The sequence below is a fragment of the Strongylocentrotus purpuratus genome, unplaced genomic scaffold, assembly GCF_000002235.5.
Source record: "Strongylocentrotus purpuratus isolate Spur 01 unplaced genomic scaffold, Spur_5.0 spur5_scaffold_3, whole genome shotgun sequence".
Lineage (NCBI taxonomy): Eukaryota > Metazoa > Echinodermata > Echinoidea > Camarodonta > Strongylocentrotidae > Strongylocentrotus > Strongylocentrotus purpuratus.
This window is the reverse complement of record NW_022145609.1, coordinates 30,492,224-30,509,159: the sequence shown is the minus strand read 5'-3', so window position 1 is coordinate 30,509,159 and position 16,936 is coordinate 30,492,224. Positions and strand designations below refer to the sequence as shown.

General features: G+C 38.0%; 1 protein-coding gene across 2 annotated transcripts; it reads right to left on the bottom strand.

The window, feature by feature from the left end:
- Positions 1-1,181: 1,181 nt before the first annotated feature.
- On the bottom strand, positions 1,182-16,025 carry LOC574828 (fizzy-related protein homolog). 2 transcript variants are annotated; one of them, XM_030995697.1, is made up of 12 exons: positions 15,954-16,025; positions 11,715-11,848; positions 11,167-11,338; positions 10,301-10,511; positions 8,587-8,770; positions 6,994-7,059; positions 5,975-6,077; positions 5,167-5,345; positions 4,371-4,604; positions 3,443-3,547; positions 2,758-2,850; positions 1,182-2,030 (listed from the first exon to the last, which is right to left on the bottom strand). In XM_030995697.1, exons 2-12 carry the CDS (start codon positions 11,787-11,789, stop codon positions 1,989-1,991), a joined length of 1,464 nt encoding a protein of 487 aa, XP_030851557.1. In that variant the 5' UTR covers positions 11,790-11,848; positions 15,954-16,025; the 3' UTR covers positions 1,182-1,988. The 2 variants fall into 2 exon arrangements, with proteins under 2 accessions (XP_030851557.1, XP_030851558.1); XM_030995698.1 differs by lacking the exon at positions 15,954-16,025 and adding an exon at positions 13,702-13,851.
- Between the last annotated feature and the right edge of the window lie 911 nt (positions 16,026-16,936).

Genomic DNA, 16,936 nt, shown 5'->3' with positions numbered 1-16,936 from the left:
ACAATATTTCACACATTTAAGTTATTGACTGAACTTAAAGCTTATCTGCCATAGTTTACAGGAGGGATTAGAGCACCCTGCAAGGTCAGTGGACAGGTGGTTATCTCATCAACTCAGCTCTCAGTTAACATAAGAAAAAGAGGATCATGGGGGACCAATGGTCACCGATTAGGCATTGTTTGTTATATAGAGGGCGCAAGTAGCTACAAGTAGTGCAGTGGGCCTTTAAGAAACCTGCAGCAAAATAAGAAATACCTATTTCCTCTTTGGGGGAACAAGTATTACTAATCTCATGATCATCAACCTTGGAGTTGAAACGGAACTGCATGCCCTTTTGGGGCTACATTTCTCCACGGCAAGGTATGGTGCTATGCTTCCACTGGTTGTTATCCATTGCAGGTTCAAATAGTGTGACAGAATTACTCAGAGAATTTGGCATCATTTGTTTTGTTCCACTTGCAAAAGAAATATCCCTTTAACAAATTTCTGACATTTCAGTCAAAGATGTAATTAAAAGATTGTGATCTGTTGTTTGTGAAGACATTGGCTGCACAACAGTATAAGACTTATATTGGTTAAATCAACTTATGAAAACAGAAGTGTAAATAATTAAATACTTCCTACAATAATCAACTGTGAAATATCTAGAATATGTAGCACCTTTCTCTACGGTGCAAACCGACATTAAAAGATTACAGAGTATTTCCATGATTCTATATATCAGTGTTTGCTATGCATCTACCATGCATGTTCCTTTTTAATTTCTCCAGAATTTCATATCCTGGATTGACACCCCCCCCCCCCCCCCCCCTGAGTTGATTTGAAGCTTTCAACACATGTCTACAACAATGCTACTACCATGGTGTTCATTTCACAAGGCCAAGCTCCCTTGGATGTTGGAGACACTTGACCAAGATGAGCACCGGTGGAATATCAAGAGGCCGGTGCTGGTGTTGATAGTGCTTGAGATCTTCACTTCTTCAGCCACCGACCATCATTTTCTCTCGAACCTTAATAGTATTCTGCTTAAGGAAATCTAGACATTTTTTGTCTTGTCCCAGTCTGTTATCTGGCACTTTGTTATGTTTCAAGCATTTCAATAACTTCACTTTATGATGATCATCGATTCTTTCACTTACAACCATACTTTTCTCTCAGTCATGAAGCAATCCACATTATTGTTTTGCCATTTCTACTTGCTGTCCCCATTTGTTATCTGCCAATGGGTTTGGTCGCAGTAGATTGTAGAGCTGTGATGTGAGAGCTATTCATTATCAACTCTTTCGCCAACAGTAACTTTCAATCCTAAAACTACATGAAGCTCCTCGAGAAAGAATTCCCATGTTCCGTTGCTATGTGCTATCCCTAGAGGTGCTGTGGTCCAGTGGATAAGTCTCCGGACTGTGAACCACAAGGTACTGGGTTCGAATCCCTGTCTCAGCACTAATGCCCTTTGGCAAGACATTGATCAACAATTGCCATACTCCACCCAGGTGAGGTAAATGGGTACCTGGCAGGAATTATTTACTTGAAATGGTTGAGCGCCGTGACAGCAGCCGTGCTAAAACCAGGGTTATGATAATGGAGCGCCAGGAGTGGCAATATGCCAGACGTGAGCGCTATACAAGACTCCATCATTATTATATATATTATTATCCCAGTCAGATATCTGGCGTGGGTCTGCCGTGACACTTGTGTAACAGTTGAAATGCAAGAGGCGTAACAATCATCTGCTCTCTCCAACAACCATTGTGTTCTTCTCCTCAATGATAAGGATATTCCACAGCACAAGCAGGCCTTGCCCTTGCATGGTGCTACTCCAGTCCAATACCTTGTGGTGTGATGTGAAATGGAGTTCAGCTTGCTCATACAAACAAAGATTACACAAAGTTGCTTGGTTTCTCCATGATCTCGTATAATGTCCAATTAGTGTAGTCTATAGAGGTATAACAAATAGTCTTTGTTTGTTTGTTTGTCAAGTCCCTCACTCATCTAATGTGATTGAACAGGTTGAGTACTGATTTAGATTCCTGGAGAGAGATGGAAAGAGAGATTGAGAAAGAGAGAGAGGGGGAGAGAGAGAGAGAGAGAGAGAGAAATGGAGAAAGAGAGAGAGGGGGAGAGAGAGAGAGAGAGATAATTACATTTCAAGTAAGACGTTTTGAATTATCAAAATGTGTCTACTGCCCTTTTAAAGCATTGTCACAGACCAAATATTATGGCATTTTGACGGCTTACATTGACTTTGTTTTCTAAAAATAATAGGTATCTTTTTTTTTAATGAGACCTTGAGAACTGATAAAAATTGAGAATTATCAAAATGATCCTCCAATAGGAGATGAATATGACTCTTGTGTACTTATCTAAAATGCATAAATATCTACCATACCAAGAGCAATCGAGCCCGACCCTGAGGCACCCACAAATGTAATACTATTATTTAAACATATTTGTGGCTTACACCCAGTAAAATAAGATCGATTGATCGATCTATATTGAAAAACAAGTCAGAAAAAATCTTGGAACCAGTGGACTTGAACCTGCATTTACTGCTCGGCGGGCATTGACTCTACCACCAGGCCATCACTGGTCCATGGCACTGGGTGTAAGCCACAAATATGTTTAAATAATTGAAATTTCTCCCAGGAAGCATTACATTTATAAAATGTAATACTGTTGACCTGTTTTCTAAATTAGCATTCACAACTACCAAAAAGGATTCTAACAATGACTTCTAAATACTAATCACTTTCTTACTTTGGTTGATCTAGACTTGCTAAAGACATTCCAGAAGCGTAACGTTTCGTCTCCAGCTCCTGTTACGATCGCTTCCCCATCAGGAGATACCGCCTGAAACATAGAACATATCAGTGATCACATAACTTCAAAGTAATCTTTTTTAATTCTTGACTGTGAATTGGCTGGTAGAGTGAATTTCCTCAAGATAATAGGCAAGTTTGTAGAGTACGATTTCATAAATTGGAGAACGTTCCAGTCTTTTAAGGGGGGGGGGGGGTTCAATACGTATCTTATCTACATGTACTTAGTTTGTTATTTGTTATCCCTGATGAATTTCATCTACAATTCTATGACCTATAGTAATCTTCATGCCATTAGCCACATTCCTTTATGAGGAAAAATTCAAATTAATACTATCCTTACCACCTTTATTTGGTCTCTTTTCTACTTTTCTTAAATATACTTTGGTTTCAACCTCTCTTGCATTCCTTACACCCCTCCCTGCCCCCCCCCCACCCCCTCCATTTCAACTGTCATAGACAGAATTCTGGAGAAATCTTTCCAATCGACAGAACTCTGTGTGTGTTTGTAATAGAGAGTGTTTCTGGCTTTACTGGGAACTTATAGATAAAAAGAACTTTCTTTCTTTATATATCTAATCCCCTGCCAGTCTTCTAAAATGAATGAAGAAAAAAAAACTTACCAGATATAGTACTCTGTAGGTGTGACCTGTAAGCTTGGCAACTTGCACTAAAGATGGGTACTTCCACACCAGGATCTGGTTCTGTGAGTAGCCGTGTGTGCTTACCTGTCAAATGAAAGAAACGTCAACAAAAACGTTATCAGCTTTGCCAGCACTACTTTAAAGCCCCACTCTACTACTTATAGCTACTTGCGCCCTCTATATATCAAACAATGCCTAATCGGTGCCTGTTGGTCCCCCATGATCCCCTTTTTCTTATGTTAATTGAGAACTGATTTGATGAGATAACCACCTGCCAGTGACCTTTCAGGGAGGTCTAATCCCCCTGGCCAAACTAGTGCAGATGGGCTTTAAACCACTGACATGAGGAATACCAGTTGGTTTCACACAATGAACCAGAAAAGAGACTCTGTTATGTTCGGGAGTCCCACAGGTGATGTACAACGTGAAGACTGAAACTGGCACCCCTGTGACAAAAATTAAATTTGCAAACAAGGAAAGACCACTCATTAACATCTAGGTCGCACTAGTATAGATAAATGCCTTGATTGAGGACATTTCCATCAACGAGACCAGGATTCAGACTCTAACTTTTTTCATTTGAAAAAATGCTAAAACGTGCATTTCACGATATGATGTTCAGGCTAGGAAAAAGGTGAATTTAGGTAATCTGAACATGGGGTAACATTCCTTTCTTTAAAGCCCCACTGCACTACTTATCGCTCCTTGCGCCCTCTATACAGCCAACAATGCCTAAGTGGTAAATGTTGATCCCCCATTATGCCCTTTTTCTTATGTTAATTGAGAACTGATTTGATGAGATAACCACCTGACAGGGACCTTGCAGGGAGGTCTAATCCCTCCATGCCAAACTAGTGCAGAGGGGCGCTTTAAATTAAAACAAAAGTTAACATCTCTCGTTCCTTACCAGCTCATTATCATGTTTAGACCAGGCCAGATTGCAGACTTGCGAGACCGTGTCCACATAGTTCAGCGGCTGACTTGTGAGGGTATTCCAGAACCTGATGCACCGGTCAGCCGTGCCGCCCCCTGACGCTAGCAGACCGTGCTGGTGAGGTGACCAGGCTATCGCCTTGACCGCTGCACTGTGTTCAGTGTACTGCTGGACTGGAGAGGTGCTCGAGTGGTTCCATACAAACAGCTGGATGAGAAGGAAATTAGGAAAACAAAACAAAAGAGTTGATAAAACTGAGTTAAGCTTGCGGCTACATGTAACCTGTTTATTAAGGCCACCCATGGAAAATACAGAGAGTGGCCACTGAAGACAGGTTCTTCAACAAGCATTTCTGTCTAGAGGTTGCCACTAAGGCAGGTTGGAATGTATTTAACTTCTAGCATCATCAGGTGATCATAATTTCAGTTCTGAAACATCTGTGGGGTAAAACTGAAGACTTCTAAATACCAAAATAGGTCAAACCTCATTTCTTGTGATATTTTCTGTAAATCAATGTCACCATCTTACCATTTTCACAAGTTTGTCACCAAATTACTTGGTCTCAGTAAAAGATTAGGTCATATCACTTGCATAAGACAGAAAGTAAGAGAGCGAGAGAGAGATAGAGAGGCAGAGAGATAGGAAAGGAAAACAAGAGGACTTAGGCAGTGATAGCCAGAAAGAGAGAGAGAGAGGGAGAATAAATAGAGAGATGGAAAGAAGAGTATAAGAGAGAAAGAGAGAGAGAGTTAGAGTATCTTTCGCCTACCCTATTATCGTTGCCTCCTGAAGCTAGATGTTGATGGTCCGGTGACCATTTGAGACCGCACACCTCCTGCCGGTGACCTCCGAGCCGTCGTATGACCCCTGGCACGCGGATATCTCTCTGCAGGATCATCCGATCTCTGCTGCCGGAACATAAGCTGTCTGCATTCCATGCCAGTGCCCCTGCAAATGAATCACGTAAACTACAGTTGAATATCACACACAAAGAGTACAGGGGTCTGTTTCATAAAACTTGTTATCTATAACAAATGCTCAATTTCTATGACAAATTTGCTCTCAGCCAATCAGATGCCATAATTTCAGTAGCTTATAACAGTAGCTTGTAACGTGATATTGATATCAAGTTTCATGAAACAGGGCCCAGAGTGCGCACAGGGTGTACTACAGAACAAGAAGGACGTTACTCTCTTTTCATGGCAATATGGTTGCGGTGTATCTTTAGAATTGAGCAAAGAATGTAAATGTGAATAATTTGAAAACAAATGAACCCAGTCTCTAGCATTTCCGTTTCCAACACTGTCTGTCTCTCTCTCTCTCTCTCTCTCACTGTCTCTCTCTCTCTCTCTCCCCCCCCCCCCCCCCTCTCTCTCTCTCTCTCTCTCTCTCTCTCATTACATCATCTTGACAAGAACGCTCTTCACAGTCTTTCATTCTGATTTTAAAATTTCTTGCCATTCCATACATTGTGTACCAACCACACACACATCAACGTTTTAGTTGCCACAAACAGCAGGGGCACTGAAGTGGGGCTAGCATCATCCTTGTATTCTATGGTTGTCATGGTAACTTACCAACTCTTGCTGCATGCCCATCCAATGCATGTAGCTTCTTCTGGGCAGCATAGTCCCACACCTGTACCAGACCCTTGTGTGTTCCTACCGCTACCAGGTTGCCCTGTGATCAAGATATCGAAGGTTCAGTGACGCAAAGACCTAACTCCATATTTTGCCAAAATGAGTATTTGATATCAAAATGTTCGGAAAAATGTGGGCTTTCCAGGAAACACAAAGACTTAACTCCACCCAACATCCCATTGAAGTCAATGACTAGTGAAACATAGACTTAACTCCTTAAGGCCCAAGTGCCCAGTGACACATAAACCACTTTTTCTAAAAATAGCCAAAATGGAGTTACGTCTTTGTGTCACTGACCCCTCTCTATATATGAATAGAATCATATTTTAGACTAACTTTAAATGTGACATACATCCCAACAATAAGATTAAATGGTTGAAATGATCTAAATTGCCCCTGTACTATTACTATTACAAAATAATTGATTTGATGCATCTTCTCTATGTTTGTGATAATTTTTTATTGATTTTAAGTCATCCCAGTAAAATTTAATCAAATCAAGTGTGGTGACGGTTGGATAGAGAGAAACTTGTCAATGTCAATGACCTATGACCTATTTAAATCATCATTAACCCATGTCTATGAGTTATGACCTAATAAAATTCAATTCAAATGAACATTTATTTTCTTCCATTCAATTTGACAACATATTTGACATCTGTTCAAACAATACAATTCAATATATAATTAAAGAACTTGTATTACAAGGAAGAAGGCGCCAAACCCACTAAGCAAAGCTTGTAATGGGTACGCCCGAATACAGAAATACATAACATACATTATAAATAGAAGAAAGGGAGAAAGGTAGAAAGGGATAGGCAAGGAGGAGAGGAGGATAGAGAGCTTGGAGAAAGAACAAAGACCTATTCAAATCATCATTGACTTATGACCTACATGTAGTATCTAAATGACATTGACTAGCATGAAGTTTCAAGGATGAAATGTGTTTGACTTACCCTCTCATTCCAAGACACAGAGGTGACTGTGTCTCCATCCCCTGATAGATCACATAACCGTGTTACCTAAGAAAAAAAACATATTCAACGTATTTCAATTTGTTGTTCAAGATTTTCATTTATACTAGCGTTTTGTTTTGAAATTCATTTGAATCGAAAGTTTGACATCTACACATGCAAATAAGAATGATAATACAAAAAGATATCTAGAAAAGATTAAATTTATCACAGCCAAAAACTGAATTATAGAAGATTAATCAGGATATAAAAACATTTTACACAAAATGTTATAATTATGCAATATCAAGTATTTTCATTTCCACCTTCATATGCCATTGATTTAAATTGATTATTACAAAACAAGTATTGCACTTTTGGAGGAACTTTATAATACAATAATGATAATTATAAGATTGATTTATATATCACAGCTACTTTTAACTCTACAGCACTGTAGATACAATACTAGACTCACAATCACAATGTTCTCTTCTCATTTCTAAAGCCTGTGTCCAGAACTGCCAACCCCAACTGATCAAAAATCCTATTCTTTCCCCCCCAAAAAATCCTATTTTTGATTGATAAGTTCTTTCTCACTGCGAAACTTTGTTGTTGTTTTTTTTTGGGGGGGGGGGGGGGGTGGGGGTTGCAAATTTGCATACCGTAAATCTCCGTGTATAAGGCGCACCTGTGTATAAGGCGCACCCCTATTTTTTTTTTGGGGGGGGGGGGGGAAAAAAAAAAAAAAAAAAAAAAAAAAAAAAAAAATCATTTTTTTTTGGGGTTTTTTTTTTTTGGTTGTTGTTTTGTTGCCGAAAACCCACGCGGGGAAGGACCTTCATTTTACATCGAGGTGCAGTTGAAGGCGCTGATTTGTGCTTGTGAACTTGTCACAAATAATAGTAACAATGTCGTTTTTAGAAGAATGTGTAAGATCATTAATGTAAATTAAAAACAAAAGAGTACATATGGTACCAATGGTGCACCTTGTGGTACACCATTTGTTATAGAAAAATATATTTGAGGAATTATTATTATAAACTACATATTGAAATCTATTAGAAAGAATATTTTCAAACCAAGATGACAGACAAATTTGAGTGTTGTTGTAGTTTCCGAGTGTTGAGTCAACACACTGATTACAGAGCTGGGAGACATTGCCAGGCATAGCGCCATAAATCGAAACTAAAAAAAAATAAATAAAAAAAAAAATAAAACTTTTTTTTCTGTACCGGTGTATAAGGCACTCCCGACTTTCAAATTTTTTCGGCAGCAAAAAAAGTGCGCCTTATACACGGAGATTTACGGTAAGTTCCTACATACAGGAAGAAAATTTTGTATGGACCATTGGTTGAATATGCATGATTTTGTCATGACTGGTGTGTTCGATGAACTAAGGAAGATTGAAAATTGCCGATGTGAGATGCTTGTAGGATAATTTACAGGGGGTGGGCAATTTGCCATTTGAAAATCGTATTTTATTGAGGCAAAATCGTACTTACATGTACTTCTAAATATCATACGAAATACGATAAAATCGCACTGGTTTGCAGCTCTGTACAGTGTCCCATGCATTCAATTCTGTGTACCTACCTGACTATTGCATGCACTCCATAGATACACACATGTACCTAAGCCCACACTGAGTATATTCCCTGATGACCAGTCGACAAGATTCAAGTAGAAGTCGTCCTGAAGCTCCGGTGCGTCCAGAACCTTGAAAGGAATCTTGGAGATCTTCCGCATTGGTTTCCGTGGTGATCGTAGCAGCTTTTGACTATTAAATCCAGAGAAAAGTGAGAAGAAAAAGCAAAGGTTAGAACAACTTCTTGGTACCTGTCCAAACTTCTATACCCAGGGGTGATAGTGAGCACTTTAAAAAAAAAAAATTAAAAAATTCTCCCCTCAACAACACCCCCCATTGAGTAAAAAAAGAAAAGAAAAGAGGATTAAGGGGGGGGGGGGGAATGGCATCTTACATTTCCCACTTGTGAGTAAGAAAAATCAGGAAATAATATGGAAAAATCAGGAAATAATAGGGAAAAATTGGGAAATAATAGGGTAAAATTGGGAAATAATAGGGGAAAATAGGGAAGAATAGAGAAAATAAGGGGAAAATCAGGAAAATAAGGATAAAATCGGGAAAAAATAAAAAAATCTGGTAATTTTTAATTTTTTTTTAATTGGGAAGGAAAAAAAAATCGGGAAACCAGGTTTTTATCAGGCCTGTATACCTTGACATGATGAGTGTATCAAACAATAATCACCAAACCTTGTCATACATTACACAAGTAGGTATTCAGCCAACGTGGAGAGCTTCTCGTCAACATTTTAAAAATTCTTTTAGGTGATCCCCAGGCATTGGCTGGTGCTAAATATCATACTGCTAATGTTATATCATTTTGTCAACCTTGTGATGTTTTCTATGTACCGGTATTGTTATCATCTTGCCTGGGAATTAAATAAATAAATAAATAAAAATACATCAAAATTAAAGTGCAGAAATTTAATGAGCACTATTTTCACAAGAAGATCACATAATTCCTCTGCTCAATCAAACTTGCATCAAGAATGCAAATTTAATTTACTTCAATGATTTTTTTTCAGGCTTTCTTATTTCCTACCAAAAAAAAGACTAGCACAATACGCTAATGGAGCCTCATCTGCATATATATGTGAACAACCCTACATTTTGTTCTCTCTCGAAGATCTCTTCTCCAGTTCCAACAAGATAGATTTGTTCTTGGGTATTCGCTTACATGAGAAAACACAGGGGATGGTTGGAGACCAACGTGGACCATGTCAGTAGCTTTAGGGACAAAATTGCCCAAATACTCCCGACTTGTACAAGCCAATACATAGCACATTCATACAAAAACTGCTTGTGAAAACAAAGTATAGAAGAAGTGGCAGTAACTTATAGAGGAATAGTAATAATAGTAATAGCTAGTTCTTATATAGCGCTTTCCAGGACCGAAGGCCCTCTCAAAGAGCTTTACAGATATTTACATTATTACCCCAGTCATCAGATTCAGGCTTACCTGCACACAATGTATGCACATTCTCCACTCCCTGGGGAGCATTCCAGCCAGGCGTCATTTTTACAAGCACAAACTTGCTAATCTAAGCACATTAGCTTTCGCATCCTACCGGGTACCCATTTAACACCTGGGTGGAGAGTGGCAAATGTAGATCAATGTCTTGCCAAAGGACATTAGTGCCGCGGTGGGACTTGAACCGCAGACCTTGTGATCGACAGTCTGGTGACATAGCCACTCGTCCACGACACCTCTAAGGCGTGACTCACCTTTTATTTCCTATTGGTGATAACGAGTATGGCGGGGAGTCCTCTCCCTGGGCTAGGCTTGGTCTCTTGGCTTGGACATTGTATTGGAAGAGATTGCGCTTGACCTTCTGTGGGCTGACCATCCGTCTGTCCTCGCACTGTGGGTCTTTGATCTTATCAATGTTTGCTCCGAGCAGCTCATTCTTCAGCAGGCAGTGGTAGGCAAGCATGTCTGAGAGACAAAAGGTTTGAAAAAGGTTTTTATTCTTCACATTAAATATATCAATTATCAATTTTAATCAATATCTTTATATTGTAGTATCGCTATTAATATACCATTTTATAATTTACAATCTTTTTTTTTTTGTGATATTTTTTCGTACTTCAACTTATTACTGAATTTTAAAATCAACTATTTTTAATGCATTTGTATATGATACAATGTGAACCAAGTATTGTTAGTCTTTGGACTTTTTATTTGGTATATTTAAAAAAAAAAACGAAATTAAATTGAATTGAATTGAAGGGAGAGGAAGGCACAAACATGGTTGATCTTCTGATAGTGAAATGTAAATGGAAAGGAATCAAATGATGATGATAATAATAAGGCAGTTTTTAGGCTAGTATATATGATTTTTCAAGGCCATTGCTCACAAGCATTTGCTTTTCTTTTGGTCCTTTTTATATTCCATACTGTATTTTTTTTTTCAATCACAGATCGATCAATCAATCTTATTCACTGGGTGTAAGCCACAAATATGTTTAAATAATACTGTGTTTTGTATTCTTGGTTGTATGTGTTTATTGTTATGGTTAAATAAAATATCTTGTAAACATGTTTCACTGGTCTGTGCAGGCAGCCAATGATATCTTCAAATTCTTGTCACCTTTGCTAGAGTCTCCGACCTCCTTGCCCCTCCGACCAGCCGGCTGTGTTTCATCTGTCTCCTGCTGGATAGAGCCAAACCCGACCTGCCAGTTGCTGCCTGCTCTGCTGGGGATGAAACGATCGCTGTAACGGTCCTTGGATGGAGACGCTGCCTTGCCAGGCGAGATGGGCTGTGAATTAAAAAGATGAATGGATTCAGTTTCATGTCATGATGATGATTATGATAATAAAAATAATAATGATTATAATAACTAAGAAAATTATGGCTTCTTATACATACAGTGCTCATTTCAGTCAATACTGTGTCACCTACGATGCTTGGACATTATTCCTGATTTACAGCTATGCTGCCAAATTAACTTGTGATCAAGCATACATTATATAATGTACATGTACATGTACATTTAGGTACCCATTTACACCTGGGTGGAAAGTGGCAAATGTAGATCAACATCTTGGCAAAGAGATGGATGAAAAGTATTTTATTAACTAAGTTTACTAATGCCTGCTCATTTGGGTTTATGGCTTGAACGTAGAAATTCTTACCAGAGTTGTAGGTGAGCCGATTGGTGACTGTCCATTTTTCTGCCGTAGTAATCTTCTTTCAAACTCAGGTTCCATGATTCTGACCGGTGCGACACGGTGCAGCTTGAGTACAGAAACAGCAACAGTCAAGGGATCTATTTGTAAAATAGAGAGCACACAGAGGAGTTACTTTGATGTATGCTACATGTTTCTTTCCCCCAACATGACAACAAAGTGAACAAACTAATGTCACTATCACTCAAATATGAATGTAAAACACTAAAATAGGCATACACCCCTGTACCTTACATGATTATTTGACCATAAGATGAAAAATGTATGATCCAATTACCGGTATTAACATTACCTCAAGACTAATAGCTATCTCTGTAAATTTAGTTATTGTTCGAAGGAATTCAAGCAGGAAAGTACAGTACCACAGTCAACAGATGTATTGCTTAAACATAAAATAGACACTCTTTAATTGTGTCATGCTTGACAGCATTTATTCAATTCCATAGACTTTGATGTGACTTGGTGTTTATGTGTCTACTACCATAGATGTTAAAAGAGGGCTACATATACATGAACATGTATTTATTTACAATATTACATGAATGGAAAAAAACATCCACGATTCCATGTACATTTATTTTAGCTAACCCAAATCCCTACAACTAAGGCTGCATTAAAGGTAAAGACCAGTTTTGGAAACGCCCCCCTATCAAAAAATGAAATGGAAGCTCTTATTACCAATCATGTGAAAGAATATGTTTTGACTAATACGTGGTCATACAAATTTTGCCGAGAAACCGCCTACTAATTGATATATTTGGTAAATTATTATATCTATTTAGACCTGATAGATATAACGCATGTGTGCGTACTGCGTAGTCCCATATACATCTTTCTGTGTACAGTGCTTGTAACTTTACCAAGACTGGGCCAACTTTCTTATCATTTTGATGATTCCAGAACCTTGCAGTACACACCAATACTTATATGCTAGATTATCAACCTCTTCTGATCGATTCCACAACGTTTCTTTCACAATGCAATCGCATGACCATAACTGGTCTTTATCTTTAAAACTAACATGAAAAGCTCTAAAATCTTTGATACATTACTTCCTGCTGTCTATTTATCTATGAAGTGTTTAGTTTACAATTCAGTGAATTCACCTCTGTACTAATATGCCTTCCTTTCCTATTCTTAAGGTGTCAATAACATTGGCAGGAAGTCATTTGCCACAAGATAATGAGCGAGGCTTTGCAAAGGACTATTGTTCCTCGTACACTGTGTAAATTACATGTTTTTGTACTACATTAAATATAAATGGACAAATAAATTATCTGACTTGTTCATGTATCTGTAATTGCCAGATTGCTGGGACTATTACATGTAAATGTACATGTAAACAATAAAACATTGGCACTTGGCAGTCCACAGAACTTCAAAAATACCTGTACAATGTATAATTGCAATGAAACCTGTATATAAAGACCACTCAAGGGAGGCAAGGAAAGTGGTCTTTATTGGCAGGTGGTCTTTCTAATTCTAGTCAGGTGGTCGCGAGGGAAAGTTTCATTGTACAATAAATAAGTACACAATCAACGTATATCAAGATAGTAACTGCATGTGTACATGTACATGTAGGCCTAACAATGAACGAGCTACAATTCTATACTACTTTGAAATGGTTCCACATCCAAACTATGAAAAGCAAATATCATACATAGCTATTTTAGAGCGATAGTTGCGTCACTGGAAGTTGCTCATTAAAGGCCTGTTGTTTCAACTTTCATGAAGCTCTAAAATAGTTCCCTCTCATAGAAATTGTGTATATACAGGTACATGGGAGGGAACTATTTGGAAGAACACGATTCAACCTATTACATGTATATAAATCTCTCTTACTATGCCATGGTACAATGTAATAACTACGATCTACTACAAATTCAAGCCTATGAACGGCCAACTACATGTACATGTACATGTATCTACTCACCATTGGGGGGACAAATTCAACATAAAATGTTTGGTCCAATATTGTCACTTTAAAATGATTTCCAGGTTCAAACCTTTCAGATTCCAAATGTAAATATACAAACTCAAACAAGAATGCTCAAAGGTGTGTCATCTAACCCGGAGTCAGCTCCTAATGTGAAGTGTTAAAAATGACTGGTTGTTCAAATTCTGACAGAGCTATGTGAGCAATTTTCCTTCTATTCATCATTAGTGGATTTTAAATAAAGCACATCCTGTACAAGTTACCTGAATGGTCACATAATAGTACAAGTCCTTACTTGCAATCCTGTTTGTTTGTTTATTTGAGGGAATGACCTTTGATCTCCATGTCTAGAACCGTGGAAATTCAAAGCTTATTTTGTGATATTTTGCAATAGTTGCACTGAGCATATTACTGCGTGGGTGTTGGTGAAAAGAAGCAAACATTTGTTTATCTTGTCTATGATTGAGCACTCTTCAGCGAACAGCTTCATATCATTCAGACCTGTTCTGGCATGCTTTTGGAGGCATCTGATATTCTGTTCCTAGTACATGTATTGTTATGTTCTAAAAGAGGGGAACCACTCAACCATAAAACATTTTGAAAGAAAATAAAAATAGAGGCTGAGGTCAGAGGCCAAAGCCCGGGCTATTTTAAAACTGCATAGCCTGGGGGGGGGGGGGGGGAGCTTTCTAAGACCCCTCCCCCTATGATCTTGGCCGTTGAACGGCTGATCGCCGTAAAATTTTGCATGCATGTCAAGTGAAGTGTATAGATTACTATCATTTGTACATTTGTGGCAATTTATGCAAATAAGGTAATAACATTCACATTTTTACCAATTAATAATTTATTCTTCATATTTAAACATTACTTTTCACTACATATATTCTTCAGACCATTTGGGGTAATATTATGCAAAAACAAATTGGAAGAGCCAGGTTATTCCTTATGTTTTCTATTGATTTGATAATTTCTGTTTCTTTGTTGTTTTTAATTTATATATTTTATTGTTTTTGTTGTTTTATTTTAATAATAACTATAATTCAACTTTTTTGAAACCCCAAAAATAAACACCTACACTAGATCTACATGTATAAACAAGACCAAATAACCAATGTTTTATCTCTTTTTTGGAAAAATAAGATTTCGATATAGATCTAGAGTCTATGTTTGTTTTGAAGCCAATCGAAACAAAGTGGATTGGCCAATGGGAGTGCGTATTAACTATTATAAACAGTAGGGACGCGGCGCTGGTCCAAGAATAAGGATAGTCTTCGTAAAAGCGGACTGATGCGTCCTCAAAAATAAGGATCGTCCACATTTTCGCAGACATTTCATACTTTGGATGTAGGGCTAATGTCTCAGATCCTCATTAAGGTAAATAACACAGGCGCGTGCTCGCCCGCTAACCAACATCAGTAATTCAGTTTGCACTTGTATTCGTAATTGTATTGTGCAGCGGTTTGCCGTGAAACCTGTGAAAAAGTAACAAGAAAATTGATACGAACAGGTAATAAACGTAATGATTTTTAACTCATGATCTTTATTTAAACATTTGATGAATATTTACTTCATTTTGGGTAAGTTTTAGTGGGGTAGGGTCTATCTCCACGCCGGTTACGGGTCAAATTTTGGATAGGTTTCTGAACAACGTCTGATTTTCTTGATGCATTTTAGAATATTGACTTTGTACAGAGACTTTCACATTATGAGCGATAAATCCTCGGGAAGACGGACAACCCATAAAAGCTGCCGGTGAACTAGGGTTATTTTCTTACGTAAAAATGCAGACGATTCTTATTTTTAAGGACGCATTTTGTCTGCGTTTACAAGGAAGGATATCTTCGTTTATGATGTTGAATACTGGAACCACGTTACTGAGCAATTAACAACCTCGCACCACACAACAGGGTGTTGGGCAGTAACCCTGAAGAAGAATAGCAGTTAAATTTCTACGAGTAGATTTAGGTCTAAAGTCTACACACCAAATATTTTTTCAGTTCTGAATTCTGTGCTACAGACCGACATTCATGACACGCAGTGCAGTGCACGTACAATACACATACAAATTACCCGGTACTGCTGGAGTGCTGCTGCTGAGTGAAACAAATGGCCGCGATTTGAAAGTCCGTTCAAAACATGCCAGCGATTCGTAACAATTTTACGTACAAATCATGCAGAATGCTCACGTGATAGCCGGGTATTATTTATATCAATTTCAAAAACAGCATGAATGATAATATACATACCAGGAATTAGGCTTAATTTGTCCTGTGGCGAACTTAACTTGACCAAGAAGTTACCTTCTTGACTTGACAAAGATATATCAGAAGCGGAAAATACACCAGTTTACAGTTGTGTGCGCCATTTTAAACAAGGCCAATGACCTAGAGGTCATGTATTTATGCGTAAATTAAGATTGCGCCCATGCAAATTATGATGATATCACTGCCTGCGCGCTGCGTTGTGCGCGCATATCATCATTTGCATGGGCGCAATCTTAATTTACGCATACATACCAGAGGTCAGAGGTTATTGGCCCCAATTTTTGGGCCAATAACCTCTGACCTCTGTCTGCGCATGCGCACTGATACAACTGTAAACTGGTGTATTGTTTTACTTTATTATCACTCGACTATTTTTGTTTAAGGCGCCACCACACGGCAAAGAATAAACAGTGTTTCTTATTTATGTACAGAACTGCGTTATTTTGTTTACATTTCTGTGTTCTTTTATTATGAGACCAAACTTTTCCTCATCTTTTTTTTCTTCATACTTTTTTTTTTCCTCCCTAAGACGGTTTTATTAAAAGTTTGTCAAACTGGCAAAGATTAAGAGAGGGGGAGGGGGGGGGTATTTTCTTTGATCATATATTTGTAAAATAACAATTGATCTGCTTTTTTTTTCTTTTGGACAGAAAATTCTGAACGGCAAATTCATTTTCGTTTAGAAGTTCGATCACTCAATAGGTCAATCTTTTTTCATTTTTATCTAAAATGTACACGATCGTAAAGACTTACACAAAATCAACCTAAGGCCATTGAAAGGTGACATCCTGTGTAGTATGTAATCCGGATATTCTTTATTGAAATCCGGGATTGAAATCGTCCTTACTTATTGAGTTGATTTCTCGCAAGTCTGAACTTTCACTAAACCATATGTAATCCTACTGCGAAGCTGCTCTCAGATCAAGGTTGCTCTATAGCTGTGACAGACTTGACAATTAAGTGTA

What these genes read in the sequence shown, in the direction of transcription:
- LOC574828 (XM_030995697.1), bottom strand. Translation starts at nt 11,789, where the DNA reads ATGGAACCTGAGTTTGAAAGAAGATTACTACGGCAGAAAAATGGACAG. An exon ending in GGAGTGCATGCAATAGTCAG is followed by an intron (nt 7,060 to 8,586) that starts GTAGGTACACAG and finishes TTTTTTTCTTAG; the next exon opens with GTAACACGGTTATGTGATCT. An exon ending in CTGTGTCTTGGAATGAGAGG is followed by an intron (nt 6,078 to 6,993) that starts GTAAGTCAAACA and finishes TCTTGATCACAG; the next exon opens with GGCAACCTGGTAGCGGTAGG.